We start from the raw sequence: 20531 nt of genomic DNA on the forward strand, positions 1-20531 counted from the left end.
TGATCGATGTTGAGAATTTTCATTTCCTTCAACTGAAAATCACTTAGGTGATTTAGAGCGCGTAGCGCGAGTTCGATTTGAAATCACAAGTATGCTTTCAGACCAAAATTGCACGACACGAGGTTCAATTACCACTTTATTACATCCATTTTGAAATCGCCCAAATACAGAACTTGGTCAATTCAAATATTTTATTGATGCAGTACGGAGCCTGTTTTTAAATAAAAAGCGGAAACGGAAATGCATTTACATCTTTTTTTGTATGCAAAACAGAAAGACTTTGACGTCATGTGTCAAAAACTCAGTCAAGCGTATCAAAAGAAAGAGAAGTCATCAATAACTCAGAAAAATAGTGAAGCGTTAAAGTTCAATCCTCGTCGTCTGACTCAATGATGTAAACCCTTCGTTTCTTCTGTGGTTGGGGTGGAGAATTCTGGCTGTCTCTGGAGAAGAAATTGAAGGTGCAGACTGTGTAATTCTGCGATGGAACGGGAGCAGCACAACTGAGGGCTTCCATGCGGTACTGCGGAGACAGCAATGGAAAACGTGGTTGAAATCCTGAAAATTCAGCTGGCTGAAAACCAGGATTGGAACCAATGGCCTGACACATTTGGCCTTGTTGTTGGACGTGATAAATAGGAACCAGAGGTGTTCGTTTATGTTGGACTGCAATCTCTTAATTGGAGGCTTGATTTGCAGTGTTTTGGCGGGTGACTTCGTTTGCTTGATTTTCGTTTGACACGTCTTTATATCCACTGATAATGTGAGACAGTTCTTTCCTGTGATTCTCGTCTATTTCATCGTAGTCGTCTAACGAAGATTCACGTGCATGGCCTGTTATTTCACAGATGATATTGCGTGGTTGACCTGATTTCTTCAGTTTTGATACCAATGTTTTACTCATGCTGTGGTTCGTCAGCTTCTTATTCCTCCTGAGACAGGAGGCCATAGATTTCATTAAATTGCCGATGGTGTTTTGTCCCATTCCAACTTTGGTATACCAAACATCTGCTGATTTAGGGCGATTTATGATGCTTAGATAGAGTGGCCCTGTGTTCTTCATTCGTTCGGGTCGCTTGGATAACCAAAGCTTGAATAGCCGCACTGGATCGCTTTTTCCGCTATCGGTGCTGAACATTGCTTGTGGTGTTGTTCTTCGCCTGATGGCGAGACCACCGCTCCGTGTTTTAGTGGGACCTTCTCTGCACTCAACAACTTCAGTTCCATCTTCTCGCTGTCTTATAATTACGTCTTCCACGTACGCATCGTAGTGTTCTTGGCGACCACGAAATCCCAGTTGTTCCGTCAAATTTTTAAAGTTGACATTGGTCAAGACCTTTCCATTAAAATCACCCAACTGACCTTTTTCCCACAGGGCTGACTCTTCTTCAGATGTGATTGGCTGAGCTTTGTTGGGTCTCTTTCCCTTTCCTTGTTGACGCAGGGAAATTGCTTTCGCATTGAGGATTTCTCGTGAGGAGTGAAACTCCCTCGATTGCACGATGCTTAATGGATAGTTCTTCTCCTTTAGATATCTTTCTATGCATGATTTTAAGGGATTCTGGCTCGTAATCATCTTCTTCCTTTTTTCTTACTACGGCGTAAAACTTACTCTGGAGTTTGTCAAGTTCTTCAGGCGCCATTGTTTCGATGGAGACATATTCAAGATGGCGGCATATTCAAGATGGCGGCATTGACACCAGACTCTGAAAACATTCATCCATTGTTTTGTGGAGCGGGACGTATTTTTATTGGAAGTGACAGACTTAAGCTCATGTATTTCATCACTTGAAATGATGGGAAATCTTGCAACATCCAACTCTTGTAGTGGCTTTTGATTTTCTTCGTTTGTTGTTGACTCGCTGGACTCGGGATCGCGCGGATTTTGACCTTGAGAAGGTACAAAATCGTCAAAATATTCACCAAAATGTAGACAAAAAGTGGGAAAGTCCCTGGCATGTTGGTCTTCAGCCTGAAGAATCTCATTGTCATCATTCAAAAACTGGAAGAAATTAAATTCATCCATTTTTGGGGGGAAAAAATAAGAATTTTGGAAACAAAAGTTGCAAAATTTGCCAGAGGATACTCTTTGTTTTTAATTTTCCTGCAATTTGATTGGTCACCTTAAACAAGCCTTGAAATCTGATTGGTTGTTTGTTTTAAGTGTAAATTCCTCATTGGCTGGAAAAAAGATGCGATTTAGAGCAAAAAATGGTGCGATTTGGGAATAAATCGCACCAATTAGAGCCAATCAGATTACAGGGACCAACAGTGATTTCAAAATGGATGTAATAAAAAGTTAAATTAAATCTGGTCAGGGATATCTGATGGAGTCGTAGACTCCTGCATTGAATACCTACCACCCCTCACCCCCCCCCCCCCCCCCACTCAATCAGTAGCTGTTGCCCAATTGATAATTTGTGCGAGATTAGAACAAGTAATCTGCTAGTGTTTTATGGAGGGGGTTTCGGTCGTAACGTCCTCTTTAATTCATTTATTTACCCAGGTTTTTTTTTTTTTTTTCCTTCATTCCCGGGACATTCCTCCCATTACCCTTTTGTTCTGGTACGTCTAAGGCCTAGTTTATACGTCGCGCTACACTCGAATTCAAAGAAGACGAGTGTTTAAAGACGGATAGCGGAAGGGTTCAAAGAAAGAAACAAGAAAGTACAAGAAATAGGTTTAATCCTTTTTGTTGCCTCCGCCAGAAAGGAGAATTAGGCCCAGTTTATACGTCGCGCTACAGTCGAATTTAATTCAGACGAATTTAATACAAGGTCCCCCAAGCAATTAAATTCGACGATAGCGCGACGTCTAAAACGAATTAAATTCGTCCTTGACGTTTTATCCGTCTTGGTAAGACGGATAAAATATCGAGAACGCGTCTTCAGTTTTAACGTCGCACTAGCGTCGCGTCGAGTGAAGTGCATACATTTTCTTAATGTATTTCAATTTATTTCAAAATGACACCTCTGACCAGAGGCCCTGCACTACTTCGTTTCTTTCTTTGAACCCTCCCGCTATCCATCTTTAAACACTCGTCTTCTTTGAAAGTTTCGCAATACGTTCATTAGGGACTTCAAGATACAGGAACGCGGACGTCGCGAAAGAGAACCGAAAGTAAAATAACACCTGAGAGCTTCATTGCGCATGACCAAAAGTCAGATGTGCTGCGTTGTTGCTGGCGACGGACGTCGCTAGAAGGCTTTTCTCGTCGCTGATAAAACGTGAGTAAATTGGTGGTCTTTTTGGTTTCTACAGACCTTTTAATTAACAGTACCTGTGTTATTTTAGATGTTTAAGAATCTTCTTTGTTATTTTTTATTTAAAAAGTCGGTTGCTGAGTCATAATCATAAACAGCAGTGTAAATATAAGACTGTAGTGTCAGTACAACCTAGACCAAAATATGCTAAAATGGCTCAAATCTCGTTAAAACACAGAAGAATAGCAAGATATTTACCACTAAGCAATCTCGGTAAAAACCTCTGTTCTGTGAATTACTCATACATTGACTGATTTAATTTTCAGTTGCCGATCTCGGTTATAAATTACATTTGGATCTAGCCGGGATTGGCTTCGAAGCCCATGTAAAATCGGGATCATGTCAGAGTAGCGACATGGGTAGGCAAATCGCTTGAGAAGGATACAAAGGCCCTCGGTTCCATCACATACTGTTCCTTGATCACATTTAAATATAGCAGGAATTTGCAGTGCATCTTCAAGGCGAGATGTGTGAAGCTTCTCTACCCTTAAATTGGCTGAACACTCGGCTCCATTTTGGTCCCGGCAAAGAAAATTTCGGATGCTCTTGGTAAGGAAAGTCCAAATTATCTGACTTGCTCTCCTCATAAAGCAGCAAGAATTCTGCATCAGTAATAAAGCCCATTGCACGACTTATACACAGCAGTTCCGTGGTTCTCGAGTTTCCCTGAAAGAAGCCATATTAAACTCGAAAAAAATCGCCGCGTCGCTCGCAAACTGAAGAACCTTAACTTAATTTTCCCGCCACGAACGCGGTGCACTCGACCCAGGCTCTCTTCCACGGTCGCGTACTTCAAGGCGTCCGCGTCCCCGTATCTTAAAGTCCCTATTATCTTAAAGCATGACGACCAACGTCTTGTCCAAGAAATCATCCTTTTATTGATCGATGGAGATGTTACGCGCTGTGGTGGTTAACATTAACTGTTGTTATAGTGTAATCTTCAGTTCTCATCCTTGATCGCAGTTTACCCTCAAGCGTCGCTCCAAAACCTGTGTAACTCAGGGATGCTCAATTTTACTCGCGTAGAATGTCATGAGACTAGGTCGATCCCCCTTCAATCAAGGAACACCAATCAGGTTCAACAGTCTAGATCACATTTAGTACGAGTTGCGTCCGTTTCAAGCGCCGATCCTTTTTATGAGCCAGAGTCATATTCGAATATGGACCAACCCAAATGAACACAAGGACACATTTTGGTCCGGACGTCGAATGTACGTCTAATACAGTTCCAGGAGTTTCAGTGATTAAGGACACATTGGTGACCGACTTCCATTTTTTATGCATTCATTTCGGTACTTAAGAAGTTAGGCGTCTGAATCAGGGACGTAAAAAGAGATATTTCAAAGTCGAAATGCCTTGCCGAGTAAGTCTGAGAAAACGGCTAGGCCGTTCGAAATGAAAATAGCCGTTCTTAATTGATTCAGAAAAAAACAAAAAACGAATTTACACGTGAAATTTCAGTTGTAAGATTTGGCTCATAAATTCTCTGGCGTTTGAACCGGACCTTATATGGAAGTGTTTACAATCTTTTCTTACAGCTCGGCGAAACTAGTCCCTTGTGAATTATTCATTTATTTTTAAAAATAAGCTGCGTTGTGATTCAAATGGTGAAAAGTAATCTGGTAGAATATCCCAAATAGCTCTAGTCTCCTTCGTAGCCGTTCGCAAGATGTCAAACAACGTTACCTGGCATACCAAAAACGGCTACAATAGAGGCTCATGTCAACAGTGCATGGCTTCTTATTACAGTTTATCTTAAGCTTTCAGCGTCAAAATCTAGATTTGGACTCCGGTCCCGGTTAATCGTCTCTGCATACGAGGGGAGTCAAGGTGTAACACCTCGCGAGAATTCAGTACAATGTTTGTGTCAATTATTTGTCAGAACAGCTCCTCGAGGTCCTAAGAACATTTTCGACCACTGTTTCTCTGAGTAGCCAATTTCTACCCAACAAAGTGGTTTATATATTTTGCAGAATCCTTGCACCAAAATACTAAAAATTCTCTGAATACAGTACATCATGGACTTTTCATCTTCCATTCTCCACACATTTAAAAGATCGTTCGGCGTGTCTACGTAAAATGACAGTTTTCCTTGCTCCGATGTTTCGTGATTCAACTCATGCCACGCCATCGCATAACGGCTCACTTAAGCCGGTCTGAGCACCGTCTACTCCATTTACATTTCCGACGACTCCGTCGTCTTTTGCGAACACTGAAGCCAACGGAAACACAGTCCTGCATTTGAGGAAATACTCCCTCGTCAAATCAGTGCACTCGCCGAACGTACCCTCTAAAAGTGCGTTGTAAATCATTGTGCAGGTCTGTAAGACACCAAAAACAACAACAATGTTAAGCGATATTTCAACACATCAAATCCCTGTGGACCAAGGTATTGTTAGGGCCTGATTACCTGGAGGTGGGGGACCCATGGTAGGAGAGGTAATCTGCCTAGCCGTGGTCAAAACATTGCCCGCGCGATTCCAGGGTGACGTTTCTAAAGGTTGTTGGCACGCTGGCAAATGTAAAATGAACGCGACCCCGGCTAGGCGGGTTACCCCATCTTGAGACGTTTACATGGCAAATCGCGACTCCAGCTGACAGGGCTACCCTTCCCGGCAGACTGGGAAACCCGCCCGGGTGGGTTACTCCACCTATCATGTAAACGTGATCATGACAAAAATAAGAGTTTGTATGGACAGTCGGGTTAACTCAAGTAGGCGGGTTACCTCACCTACCTAGGGTCCCACACCTCCATGTAAACAGGCCCTTAGTTCCCTTTTGTCTTACGGTTTGTTTGTGTTCTAAAAGCGAGGGAGCTCGCTAGACTAGCCTTTCATTACCTCTAATGTCCTGTCTTCTAGACTATCGGATAAGTCTGTAACCAGCGCCAGCGCATCGTCTACTTTTGAAGCATCCAAAAGACATAGCATCTTGCTTCCTAGAAAAAACAAACAAAAAAAAAATGTCAGTACTTTCAAGATAATGAATAGAGACTATTGGATAGCACGATAACAAACAATTCAACGGCTAAAAGAAATTTAGAAATAATGAAACATGCACACAGCCCCACCCACATCAACCAAATAAATTAAACGCCTGCGAGAAGACTCATTCTTTCAGTCGTGAGGGCCTGTTTATAGTGGGAGAGTGAAGCGTCACTTCATCCTTTGACGGCTGAGAGTGATTATCATCTTATTTCTCCTTAAAAGATCACCCTTGAATCAAACAATAAGGTCACAAGAATAAAGGAAAAATTACCAACTTAAGAAGCTCTTGACTGTTAAACAAATAGAAAATAAGAGGAAGAATAGGCATACTGATGTTGGGGCGGGTTCTTCATGGAAAGCCGGAGCTTATTTTTATTATTCACCTGAAAATCTGTGAAGCAAGGAATGAGAGTGTTTTTCCAAGAAATCAGCATTAAATTGTTTGATATCGTTTCCGTTAAGAAGAGTTTTGAGTTCTCGTTCTATTACAATTGCCACGGGCTCCTTCATGTGCTTCGACTCAGACACTGAAAAATAGAAAAACAGTACATTACATGTATTACTAAAATATGATGCGTAAAAGTCTACAAAAAAAAAAGTGCTCATGAATAAAAAATTTCAGAATCTCGTGATTCGCCATTTTCTCGTTGCCGTCGCCGTTTTTATTTGCGTATAGTTCCTCTTATTACGAGACTCAACGTAAAGCGTGCTGTCCATTGAAACATTTATAAAATTCGGAGCAGTGCAGTGGCCCTTCCAAGCTAGTATTCCCTTTTTGCTCTGGTTTGGTGGACTAACTCTCATGTACAGATCCCATAAAACGGAGCTAATGTCGATGAACGTAACACTCACCTTTAACAGCGAGCTTTACTAAGTGTTCATGGAGCTTAGGATGGTTTGCATCTATGGCGTGCGCACGTTTAACAGATTGTAACATCAGCAGAAGTTTGCCTGCAATGTAAGATTGTCATGTTTGCATAAAAAAATAAAACAAACCATGACAAAAAGAAAAATAATAAACTGGCTATCGAGGACTGCAACTCTACAACAAAGTAGGGTCCCTATGTAGTTACAAAAACTTTCCACAATGCAAGAGCATTATCATTTATGATAAGTTGTAAGTCTTTCACCAACAGATAGATAACGAATGGTCCTTTAAAGTTTAAACTAAGAAGGCGGACTAAAATCTGAGAAGGACAAGAGGTACCGCTTCCAGTCTGTTCATAAACTGTATAAATGTAAACTTAATACGTACCTTTTCTGCTGAATACTTCATATGCCAACAGATGGGTTTCTATTCTACTTGACGCCAGATTCTGTAATGGTCGGAGGAATTTGAGTGCTTGATCTAATGGATCTGTCACCTGACAAGAGGAGGGCACACTGTCATGAGAACACAAATGAGGAAGCATATTGGGTACAGTTGTTTCTCATTTTCATTATTTACCCTGACTAATGCGTCTGATTCTAACGGAGGTTCTTTTAAGGGATCGGCTTTCTTATCACTGTCTTTACTTTCTTTTACGTCATTAGTAGCTGAAAGAAAAAGGAAAAAAAAAATTAAGTTTAAGACTAAGGTAAAGACGAAGAAGAGAAGGGAAACATGTCTATGTATCGGTCACTATTATTCCTATGCCAAGAACACTGTCATACGCGCACAGAATGGAGAAGTTCTAAAAGGGCACCTAATCTCCAACATGCACACCATTAATTCAACATCAGCACCACCATAATCCTTCAGGATGTGTTGCACCACACATCCCCAGCCTTTTAAGTCTTATATTAACGCAGTGACCTGGAGCAGGGTTCGTACACTTTTCACCTGTCAAAATTCCAAGACTTTCCATGACTTTTTCCATGACCTTTTGAAAGATTCCCTAACCTGTTTGCAAACATTCTCACAATGCGTGCTTCTGTTTATTTCTAATGAAATTAAATATGATTTTCGGACTCGTCAGTTAACTTTTCAACTTTGGGTCTTACTGCCTTTCACTCATAGAGAGCATATTGATTTTCCATGACTTTCCATGTCCCACACCTAAATTTCATGACTTTCCAGGCCTGGAAATGAAATTTTGAAATTCCATGACTTTGCAGGTTTTCCATGACCTGTAGGAACCCTGTGGAGTGCTTCCAGATTCCAGGAAGTGACTGTTATTAAAACCACTACCATCCTTACCCTGCTGATACTGTAAGGGATCATGGCTGAAGGACACTGGGGCGAGTGGAGGGTGCAATGTACAGTACTGGCAACAGGAATAGCAGCACCTACACGCGCGTAAAATACGTGCAAGATCGCGGACTTCGCGCAAATAACGCGCGCGTAAAATTTTACACGAACTATTACACGCACCTTAAGGTGGCTGACACGCAGCTTGCGTGTGTTTTCCACTTAGCACTGTACATGAATCTTCACAATGGAAGTTAGACTCTCAGAGTCCGCAATTCAATGTTTGAGAAATTCAGTCTCATGTGAATATAATGGCTCCTAGCAAATGGAATCTTACCCTTCTTGCTTTCCTGGGCTTTTTTCTCTGCTCTTCTTTGTTTACTACGTAGTTTCTTCAAATCTTTAGCTGACAGCTCGCTGGACCCTGCTTCAGCATCTTCGTCGTTTGCAGTCATAGGCTTGTCATGGAGCCGAACATAACACTTAAAAGAAGAGAAAGATGAAAATCTACATGTAAGTTCAAAGCGATCACACAGACAGATCGAAATTGTTAAAAACAAAATGGAAACTGACACATGAGGTCAGCTTTGGGAAAACAACTGGAGTATCATTCCTATTTTACTGACATGTACCAGTATGTATACAACATAATACCTATTGTGAGAATTCATGTTGAAGACATGAACTGCTACTTTGGCCAATTTTATCCCTGTTGCACTGAGTGGAGAAACATGCATTAAGACTGTACCTCTATTGCCATTTTAGCAGCTTTGAAATAAAATCTGTGGCTTCGAAGAACGTCCTCAAGTCGCAGCAGTCTGAAAGGAAACCAACATCATTTCATTTCCTTTTGGACCTTTGCTATATTGATTCAAAGACAAACTCATGTTATTATCTTGTATCACAAGTCCAAGCCAATCTGTGATGGAAGAAACTTGGACAACAAACACTCCCTCCTTTTTGCAAAGCCTGTCACAGAAACATCAATTCTTTTTTTCTGCTGATTTTTTCTTTACTCTTGTGATTGACTTTGCTGGATAGTGCAATAGTATTACAAAGTCACATATCTAAGGGTTGTCAATTTGTGCAGCATTACCACATTGTGGCCACAATATAAGTCCACCCCAGGTTTGGTTAACAAACACCATTAAGCAGCACCTGTTATAATTTATTAGCTGGGGATAATAATGGTTAACAGCATCTGCAAAAAGTGCCTAAATGGACCCATTCACTGGGTAGCCATGGTTACCCAATGCAATCAGATACTATTGCTGGCTGACCAATCTCAAAGGCACCTTCCCTTCCCCAAGCTCCTCTCTTCTTAAATTAACCCAGAGTAACCACCTCTTACTATTGGATACCTCCTGTAAGCTTTGTATTCTAGAAGGCCATAGCCTTACCTCACATAAGCTCTAAGAGTCATTTTTCTCATACAGTAGGTATGAAAATCAAACTGATCTTCTGTTATTTCATCAAAATGTCTCTCAATCTCATGGGCCTTCTTCAGAGCTTCTCCCAGCTTGCCCTGTCTTTGCAGAGCATAACCACTCTCAGTTTGGAACCACATACACTGCATTTCATTCAGGTTTTCGGCAGCACCAACTCCTTCCTGTGATCAAATGAGAATGTGGCCACAGGATTACCAGGATGGTGGTTAAAACATGAGCGTAACACAATGCATGCAGCCTACAGTAGGCCTAGCCCTGACATGTCTGTTCATTTGTTTCAAAAATTTTCCTTTTGAAACAAAACAGGTTGCTGAACGAACAAGCACTGAGACATTTTTATTTGGTTTTTTAGTTGATGAAAATTTGTTACTACAATGCAAGTGAGAATTTACCACATTGATCAGTATCTTTGAACTTGAGTGCTTGTTCTACCGTGCACAGACAGTGAATTACCCAATTGAGTAATTCAGTCAACAACCTGTTCACAAAGAGACACGCCCCTGTACTTCCTCACCTGCTAGAAGAATCACATTATCAGCCCTGCAAAATGTGCATTTCTTTGCCTCTAGGACAATTCAACTCTTTAACTCCCAGAAGTGATTGACAACAATATGGTACACTGTATTCATACGTTAGTCAGCAAACAGGTGATGGGAATACTCAACCTTATCTGGTAGAAGTTTTCCTCTTGATCTAACACTAAATTCTTGTGACTAATTTACAAGGCAATGCATAGCAGCTTAAGGGGAGAATTACCGATCAGATCTTGAGATTTATAAAACAGGGTTCGTACACTTTTTCAGGCCAAAGATTCAAGGACTTTTCAAGGACTTTCCAGGACCCTATTTTCAAGGACTTTTTGTAATGACAATTTTACCACAAAACCAAGTTAATGTTTCTCTTAACATCTATGTTTTGGGTTTACTGATGGTGCAAAACAAAAGCAGATATTTTTCGATGTTGTTCAATAAAAAATCAAGGACTTTCAAGGAAACAAAATGAAATTCAAGTACTTTCAAGGCCTTGAAATCGGCCTCCTGAAATTTAAGGGTTTTCAAGATGCGTACGAACCCTGATAAAAGGATTAAGATGAGTCAGCAAGAGTTTTTCCAGTGGTTTTGCTCTAAGCACTAGAGTCCACACACACTTCTCACTGCCTCGTGACACACTTTTCTGAAGGCAAAGATATGCTTGTACTGATGCATTAAAATTGATGACCTACTTTAAGGCTACTGTACATGCATGTCTGGATATGCTTGTACTGACGCATTAAAATTGATGACCTACTTGAAGGCTACTGCACATGCATGTCTGGATATGCTTGTACTGACGCATTAAAATTGATGACCTACTTGAAGGCTACTGTACATGAATGTCTGGATATGCTTGTACTGATGCATTAAAATTGATTACCTACTTGAAGGCTACTGTACATGCATGTCTGGCCATACAACTGTCATCAACCCCATTTCGTGTATAGTCTTCAACATAAATCATGACCAGTACAATCATATCAAGAAATCAACTCTTTTCAAAGGACTTTTCAATGGGAAAGCTCAGACACTCACCCTAGTGAACAATCCACATGTTTCCTCAGCTTTTTGAACCTGATTGGCTCGTAGTTGGTACTTGGCACATTTACAATTGACATATCTGTCAGCAGTGTCAAGAGATCTTGCTTCATCCATACAATGTGCAGCCTTCTCCATGTCTCCCCCATGCTAAGAAATAAAGTTTGCAAAGCATAATAAAAGGATGAAGTACAGCTGTACATCCAACCACAGCAAGGAGAGAAGCAGGCAATGAGTGGAATTGCATTTTTATAAACAATCATATTAATACCAGTAAACCTTAATGTTCATGGGTTGGTAGCCCAGTGAAAAAGAGGTCGCCCTTACAACCGACCTATGGCCCCACCTTAAGGCAACTGTCAACACAACATTGGTAAACCTGTGATTGGAATGAATATTAATTTTTATCCAGAAGTCTGAGTAGAGGGGGGGGGGTGAAGGGGGGGGGGAAGATAAGGGAAACAAGGCAAGAAAATTAGTAAAACAAACTGAGCTAAAGTACATGATCACTGCCTCTGTGAACCTCCCTGACAACCAACTGATTGAACAAATGCATTGCTTCTCTACATGTACCTTTCCTTCAACCTTGCCTACATACATGTAACACACAAGCATAACATACTGTACACTGTACACCATAAATGCTACCACATCAGCAACTTAGAGAAAGAAAAAATTATCATTAGCGAGACACCTTCTAAAGAAAATATTTTTCATTACCTTATAAATCCTGGCTTTGACCATATATGCCTCAATAAGGGTAGGAGTATGCTCAAGAGCTTTGTCAATGTACTCCATGGCCTTCTTGCTGTCCCGTAGATAATCAAAATGCTGGGCAAGGAAGTGGTACACCCAAAGGATTGCTGTGGGAGGCTCAAGATCACCACCTGGATAACAAATGGAACCATGAAGTACACTGTCAGTGGTTTGTCTTGAAAATTGAATTGCGATACTCAAAGCTCAATCCTCAAAGAATGAAATCAAACCTTGACTGTAAAACCTGGAAAATTGATTCTCAAAAGTTTTTAAACCCAAGAATTGAGTTTCCAGTTAAGACTGTCAGCTTATATTTGAGTGGTACTATGAATTATGAGAGGCTTTTAATATCTCTCAGGGCTCAAAATTAATGGTAACCCATTAACCAATGGTTAGTAATTTTCAACCTTTGGTTACTAAAAATGTGTCCAACTAACCCACGTGGACACGCCTCTCAGAGGAATACTTAGAATACTCAAGTTGTTCAATCAACTTAAACTCTTTTTAGAGAATGTGCTGTAGATGTACTGTTCGTGACTAATCATGGTAAACGAGAGGAAAATAAAATAGGTGCATAATTGTCAATGTTTCCAAGGTCACCTTGTAATTTCAGCCACCCTTTAATTTGTCCTAGTCATTATTGTCAAAATGTTTAATATTTGAGATATCATAACCTGTGAGCTTGGATACCAAACTTGATAATTTGGTTAGTAAAAAAGATGTCTACTAACCAGAAGGGTTAGTGATCCATAAATTAAATTCAAGCTCTGTCTCTATCTCAATAAAAATATAACTTAAAGGAACTTGCCTTTCCCTGTTAACGTTTTAAATGTAATGAGATTGTCCAGATACCCAAGGGCCACATTTTCAACAATCTTCACCTGTGGGGAATAGTGGAAGACTTGTTATTACATGCTTACCTGCATTATTAAAATAAGTCAATCATATTTTCTGACTTTAAAAGCACACAGCCCACAATTCCTCTATTCACTCCGATGAAGGGCTAACACTCGAAACATCAGCTTTTGTAATTGTTACGGTGGCCAATTTACCATTTCAACTTTGTTGAAATATCTCAATTATTTTGTTACCCCCACCGACGCAGCCCCAAACAGTTTCTTTAGAAACTATCAGCCTTTAATCATATATTCAATCAGATAGTCAGTGAGTTGCTTAGTCAGCCATTCAAGCAATCAGTAAGCCAATCAGTCAGTGATTCATTCACTACAGCATTCATTCAAGAAATTACTTTTCAATCAAATATTCAGTCAAATATAATTCAACCAAATTTTGTTTGTCTGTTGGGCAGTTATTCAGTCGGTCAGTTGGTTGGTCAGCTAGTCAGTGGGTGTGCTATCTGGTCAGTCAGTTGGGCAGTTAGTCAGTCAATCAATCAGTCAGACAGACAGTTAGACAGACAGTCAGTCAGACACCGAGTCAGTCAGTAAGTCAGTCAGTCAGTCTCTCACTCACTTTCTCATTAGAAATGTTTGCTCGTTCTTTAATTTCATTGCTTATTCAGTTCCTAGTTGACAATCGGAGAAACATCATGCTTCACATCCATTTGATTCTTCATTTCTTATTTTCCTAAATAAGCCACTAATTATTATAAAGTATTATTGTTTGTTTCACAATGTGGTCACTTATGAAGTGAATCGTGACATTGACTGCACACTGCAAGTCTTCATCGAGCTGATGATGATTTAGCAGTATGCAGGCAAAACATTGCAATTCACATCAAAAGTGACCACATTGTGAGACAAATGATTCAACTTTGTTATTATTGTACTTTATCAACAATTATGAACAAACACAAACCCTTTTTAAGGTCTCAAATTCTAACCATTTTCACTGCATTACCACAGTAGGGTAGGACTAGAACGGAATATATGCGAACCATGCGAGTAGTCCACCCAATAAATCCCACCCATCCCACCCCAGGGGAGGACATCCATCACACAGTAATCTTGTGTGTGGGGAATTAATGTCTCCTACCCCTAACCCTGTAGGAGATGGGACCTCCATTTGTTCGTCCCTATCCAAGAAGACTAGAATATCTAACCATTTCTTGATGTCATAGAAAGGTAGCGTTATTCTTCTCAATTACTTTAAGACCTTGAGTGTTGGTCCGGCCGGGGCTTGAACCCTCGACCTCCTGCACAACAGTCCAGCGCTCTATCGATTGAGCTAACCGGTAGGTGGCTAGCTTTAACAGTCTGTTACAGGGTTCGTACACTTTTGACCTGTTAAAATTCCATGACTTTCATGACCTTTTGAAAGATTACATGACCTGTTTACAAACATTCTCACAGTGTGTGCTTCTGTTTATTTCTAATGAAATTAAATCTGATTTTTGGACTTGTGAGCTAACTTTTCAACTTTGGGTCTTATTGCCTTTCACTCATAGAGAGCATATCGATTTTCCATGACTTTCTATGACCCTCACCTAAATTTCATGACTTTCCAGGCCTGGAAAATGAAATTTTGAAATTCCATGACTTTCCAGGTTTTCCATGACCTGTACGAACCCTGTGTTATATTCTGTTTGCTTCTGACAGTCTGTTATAGACTAAGAAACTTTTTTCCTAACATTAAGAAATTTTTCATTTTTCTCAAAGTGCATATACCTTGTCCTTTTCAGTGTATAAAGTCCTAATGTTGTTAAACAAAGGTGGCACTCCCTTGTGAATCGCTGGTCGCATGTAGTTGTCAATTAATCGAGCAAAAGTTTCTCCTACAAAGAAAAAAAAAAGAAAACTAAGGTTAATTCTAACACACCACTGGTACATCAAGCTATCGTAATGTCAGGGTGGCTGCCTCAAACTGACCTTGATTGCCAACTTAACTAAATAAGATATGATCATAATCTGCATTGTAAAATTCAAAATTTCACAATTGGTAAGGTTACCAGACAACATTACCAACAACAACAAGACAGTACACCTTGAAATCTATGAAGTGGGTGGGAATGGGTTAATAATGGTAGATGCAACAAAATCAACTGCCTACCAAAAGTCACATTGCCCATATCCAGGCATCATTAATGAGTGAGAAAAACAATGTCCATTTATTTTCTTTACCTTGGCCAGAAGATATAACTTTAACACTACTCAACTGAGAAGATGTTAAATATAGGCCTCATAATTTTTGAGATGACACATGTACACCTGTGCTCGAATCATGTACCTGATGTAAAAGAAAGGGGGATTCTCTTTGGAGCCTGTGCTCTTGGATATGACTCAGAGTACTTCATGTACAGGTTGTATCGGTCATCTGGGTTCTCTAAACATAAAAAAAAAAAAAAAAACTCACAACACTTCCACATCTTGTTACTCCCCCTTCCACTTCAAAAATAGTGAAAGCAACAACAACGACAACAACTGTGATAATAATAATTTATATCTGTATCAATGCAAGTGGTTTTGATCAAGTCAGTTAGATTACTGTAATAGCACCCTTTGCAAATCTTACAAAAATATTACAGATGGTTTGAAACCCCCAAAAAACCTCAAAAAAACCTCAAGAAAATTTATGAAAAGAGAAACAAAATAAACAAAAACCAAAACAGACTACCTGATTCTCCATAAAAATCTGTACTTACCTAACTGCATGGCTTTTTCCAGTTCTTGGTAATAATGCTTATTCTCTGGATTTCTCCTTAGTAAGTCCTTGTAAATTCTCTCTGCTTCCCTGAACTGCTTTAATTCAAGGAACAGAGACCCTGGAATTATGCAACAATGGAGAAAATGAAGCTTTCAGGAAGCTATCACTGGATGCCCTGTAATACACGTAACTTCTCAACTTACTAAAGAAATGCTCCACATCAAGTTAATCAAGGCTTTCAAGACTCATATCAGAGTCTACAACTTACATGTATTTCTACATACTGGTAGTACTTAAGTACTGAAAAACTGTTGGCACTAGTTAAAATATCACTAGTAGTACTAACAAAATAACAAGATATTTTTGACAATAATTATTGTGTAAGGCATACAAACTCAGAGAAATAGTTACTTAAGAGTAACACATAAATAAATTTAAAAGAATATTAATAAAATTCAGAAGTAAATTCACTGCAAAAATGTAAAAAGTCATTTACACTTACTTTTCAACAACCTGATGGTCGCATACAAGTTAGGAAAGTTAGGTAGGCACTGTACCTTTTATTTCTCGCACCACAAGTTTATCGTGCATCAGTGATTCATGTGCTGTCAACTGATCCAAAGCCTTCTGAGGTCTTCCAGCCTCTCTGAGCACCATGTTTTGATATAAAAGCAGCTCTCCATGCTCAATGTCAAACTTTGGGGAGGAAATCTAATGTAAATGCATATATCATTAACCCCTTTACACACCCTGATATGAGTATGCATATTCTCTACACAGTTCAGTCTACATTTTCTGAGGTACTGACAGGGAGAATTTGATTAACGATCAAAAGCTCATTTAGTTGGTGATCATTTTCTTAACTGTAATGCAGTAAATGGTTTGAACCCGAGGGTAACATGTGAAAGTGCGGTGTGATCCTCCAGGCGAGCGTAGTCCTGAGAAGGACTGTTGTCGGTGGTGGTGACTGACGACCGACTTACACCACTTGAGTCTTACCGCCAATAGCATCATGGCAAAACTGACCAATCATTTTACACAAACTGGACTAAGAACATGCTACTGACTACAACTATTCCCTTGACTCTGATGATGACTTCCCTAAAGGTTGACGCAACGTCAGTCACCACCACCAACAACAGTCCTTCTCAGGACTACACTCACCCAGACAATCACACTACACTTTCACATTTTCTTAACCCTAATTAGTTAGTTAGTTAACCGCCTCCGGTTAGCTCAATGGACAGAGCGCTGGACTGTAGTGCGGGAGGTCGAGGGTTCGAGCCCCGGCCGGACCAACACTCAAGGTCTTAAAATAATTGAGAAGAATTTGCTACCTTTCTATAACATCAAGAAATGGTTAGATATTCTAGTCTTCTCGGATAGGGACGAATAAATGGAGGTCCCGTCTCCTGCAGGGTTGGGGCAGGAGACGTTAATTTCCCACACACAAGATTACTGTGTGATGGATGTCCTCCCCTGGGGTGGGATGGGTGGGTTAGGACAGCAGGTCCACATCAGCTATTACAGCTGCCAATTAATCAACCTGCTTAAACAAATAAATGAACTTCAACTTCACTTCAGTTAAAAAGTTAGGAGAAATTAGGTGCTAGTCACTCTTAGGGGTCAGTTACAGTACCACAAATTGTTTGTTCTTTTCTATGGCCAAGGCGTTTGTAAGACCAATTATTAAAAAATTTTACCAGATGGCTCCTGCATATTGATACAGGGTTGGGTGCATTGATGATAAACGTGCAAGGCATCGAATTGAAGAAGAATACTTAAAGACAATCCTTACATTTTGAGTTTTGCGAAACTCATCCAGGATTGCAAATGCCATGTCATAGTCTTTCAACAAATGGTAGGAGATAGCATATCCAATCCAGGATGCCCTTTGTCCTGGCCTTAGTTTTAGCAACTGGTATCTGGTTTCCTGCAGCAAATAATTAATTTATAGAACATTTTGAAAAATGAGTCTTAACGAAAAAAATCCAAACCACCACCAACAACAGAATGAAACACTTTAAAGAATGAGAATAATAAATGAATTACATTTTGCCACTAAACAAGTGTACAGAACAATTCATTTAAAAGTAACAACGTGCATATCAAATGATCCTCGTAACTTCCATGAAGGAAAACTAGGTTCACAAAAAAAAAAAAAAAAAAAAAAAAAAAGACTGAAGATTTTCTACCTGTACCTTTACAAGTATCAGTGTACTATTGAAATAGGCAACACAAGCAGGTTTAAGTGAGAGAAGGTGTTATTCAGTGGATGACAGAGGGGTACCAGGAAAAAAAAAAAAAGCAGCTCCAAATGTTCCAAATAGAGTTGAACCTTTTGGTTAGTACTTAGGATGCTCTACCACTGAACTGCAAGAGATTGTGGCAGGCTAAGCCATTTTATGCGAGTTTGTTTCTACAAGTAAAGAGCATTTTAGTAAGTGTACAAGTAAGTCACAACAAATTTATATACCAAAAAAACGACTATTCATACAGTACCCTATAACCCTCCAAATCACGCATCTGAATCTGCAACAGTGACAGATCTCTCAATATTTGGATATTTTCCTATAGGAAAACAAAAATCTGGTTATAAATGTGTTATTACTTGCACTAAATCCACAAATTTCAATTTGTTTCTAATATAACTTCCTCTCTGAAGATACATACATGTAGTATCTTATTTGACAAACACAGTCAATATACAACTACATGAATAAATACCCCTAAAAAAGTACAAATGCTCACTTAAAAAAAGGCAATATTTACAAGCCTGACAACCAACCTTATCCCATTTCAAGGCATTCCTGTAACATTTGATAGCTTCATCATATTTTTTGTCTGACCTTTGTAACAGTCCATAAACATGCCAACCTGTCTCGCAGTCAAGGTGGAAGTAACAAAACACATCAAGAAACTGTGATCCTTACATGTGCAATTCCTGACACACATCTATCTATAGCCTGATCCACACTAAGCCTGCTACCTTGGTCATGTGGAAGAGAGATACCTGCATATTAGATTCACAGACTTGTGTTGTAGCTCACCAGCCCTTTGAGAGAAATCACTCACATGGTTTTCCAGCCATGACCACACATTTCAGGTGTGATTGATTGGATTGATGCAAAGGAAAAATAGGATTGGGATGTGTGACGAATCAAAAATCCTCTTAAAAACTTTTGAGATTAACAATACTACCACTTAGCATTTACAATAATTGAAGGCACTTTGCCTTGCTTTAATGGTATTGCATATGTCATCTCAACTGTTTACACAATTACAGAAATATGTGACTGTTTACCATCATGTCCAGTTTGAACAAAACCCTAAATAATGTTTCTTCTCCACCAAACTCACCACTATTCAAAAAGAGAAAAATTATTTTATCATCTCTTTTGTTTTTTTTAATTTCTAGTTGCCTGTTGGCATTGAGTCCCAACAATCTAGTTGCCTACAATTAAGTTTCTGGATTATTGGCGATAATTCAGTCACAATTTAAGAGGACTTGCATGTTGACTGATCGTAACCATTCTGCTTCATTGCTCAGCAGTGAATATTTGAAAAATAAAGTCTACCTTTGATGCCCCCGTTGGTTTTGTCTATTTGTCACATGGAGTGAAAGACATGGCTTTATAGCATTACGTTCAAAAACTTAATGTGCACAACATTGGAATTAATGAAACTGAAATAAAGTTATCAAAGAAACTGCAATAATAGCCATGCTTTTTTTAAAATTCCACAATCCCCTAGGGCAGAAAATCAGATTAGAAGCAACAAGTAAATTGACAAGATGGAACAGAATGCTAAAATGTAACCCTGTTACTTTGGAGTGTGTCACGTGCTTCACGTAATTGGCTCAGAGACACTTGAAAGTACAGAAAAACTAAAAAACAAACATGTGAGAAAACCATGCGATCTAATTATTCCATTAACGAGTACGTGCCTAAGTAAACTTTTTCACTAAATAGTTAATGTGACAATTTTTCACAAGTGAATTCAAATACTGACAAGGATACACACATGACTCTTGAGGTCATTTCGCAAACCGCGTCGAACAAACTCGTAAGCTTCCTCCTTCCTTCCCAAGCAGTTGAGAGTGAGGCCCTTCATTGCCAACGTTTCTGCATCAATGATGAGAAAATTCCAGGTTAAAAGACCAACGTACAAAGCCCGATTGACGATTTAGAGAATTCTCCTGAGTGTAGATAACTTTTACACGTCAACTTATCAATGGCCAATAAGTAATGCGTACAGAGATTGTACAGATCTACATAGGGATCAAATGTAAACAGTTCACAAACCTCCATGTTCCGAGAACTTCGGATTGGACAGGATCTGCTTGGCAAATTTCAGTCCATTTTTGTACTGCTTGTGTTCGTAGCATTTCTACAGAGAAACCGTACAGAGGAAGTGAACACGCACCGTGAAATCGATCGACAAGGCGTGCTCCAGTCAGTAGATGCGATCTATAGGTGAACCACTGCTACCCTAAGCCTCTGTGGCAACTTACCAGTATTCTCTTGAAAAGAGCGTTCTCTTTCTGTGGCAGGGTAGTCGGCATGATGGTGGACTACTCAGGGACAGGCCTCTACCACCGAAAGGTCAGATTTGTTGGCCGGCCTCGTGGAACGAACCAAAATGGCGACTGCACCGACGGCTGATCTACTACCCATACTGCTTCGGGACGCTGAGTAAGACGAGTGACCAAGCCTTCTCAGGATTCGAGTCTT

The 20531-nt window shown here is 39.7% G+C and overlaps 1 protein-coding gene and 1 pseudogene across 2 annotated transcripts; both read right to left on the reverse strand.

Moving 5' to 3' along the window:
* Positions 1 to 367: 367 nt before the first annotated feature.
* LOC111344097 (uncharacterized) lies at positions 368 to 1199 on the reverse strand (annotated as a pseudogene).
* A 2919-nt stretch (positions 1200 to 4118) lies between these two features.
* LOC111344093 (N-alpha-acetyltransferase 15, NatA auxiliary subunit) lies at positions 4119 to 20516 on the reverse strand. 2 transcript variants are annotated; one of them, XM_088732181.1, is made up of 22 exons: positions 20312 to 20516; positions 20103 to 20187; positions 19818 to 19922; positions 18587 to 18675; positions 18301 to 18369; positions 17597 to 17731; positions 16356 to 16494; positions 15797 to 15916; positions 15382 to 15477; positions 14823 to 14929; positions 13004 to 13076; positions 12160 to 12326; positions 11437 to 11589; positions 9821 to 10029; positions 9169 to 9238; positions 8758 to 8902; positions 7698 to 7786; positions 7506 to 7614; positions 7103 to 7201; positions 6634 to 6777; positions 6104 to 6201; positions 4119 to 5584 (listed from the first exon to the last, which is right to left on the reverse strand). In XM_088732181.1, the coding sequence occupies exons 1-22, from the start codon at positions 20360 to 20362 to the stop codon at positions 5381 to 5383; spliced, it is 2556 nt and encodes an 851-aa protein (XP_088588307.1). In that variant the 5' UTR covers positions 20363 to 20516; the 3' UTR covers positions 4119 to 5380. The 2 variants fall into 2 exon arrangements, with proteins under 2 accessions (XP_088588307.1, XP_088588306.1); XM_088732180.1 differs by having other exon boundaries at positions 16356 to 16509.
* Between the last annotated feature and the right edge of the window lie 15 nt (positions 20517 to 20531).

This window comes from Stylophora pistillata, chromosome 9 (assembly GCF_964205215.1).
Source record: "Stylophora pistillata chromosome 9, jaStyPist1.2, whole genome shotgun sequence".
In the NCBI taxonomy this organism is placed as follows: domain Eukaryota; kingdom Metazoa; phylum Cnidaria; class Anthozoa; order Scleractinia; family Pocilloporidae; genus Stylophora; species Stylophora pistillata.

Coding starts and splice junctions, on each gene's coding strand:
- LOC111344093 (XM_088732180.1), bottom strand. CDS start 20,362: ATGCCGACTACCCTGCCACAGAAAGAGAACGCTCTTTTCAAGAGAATA. Junction 19,923..20,102: donor GAAGTTCTCGGAACATGGAG/GTTTGTGAACTG, acceptor TCATTGATGCAG/AAACGTTGGCAATGAAGGGC. Junction 8,903..9,168: donor CTGCTAAAATGGCAATAGAG/GTACAGTCTTAA, acceptor TCTTCTTTTAAG/TGTTATGTTCGGCTCCATGA.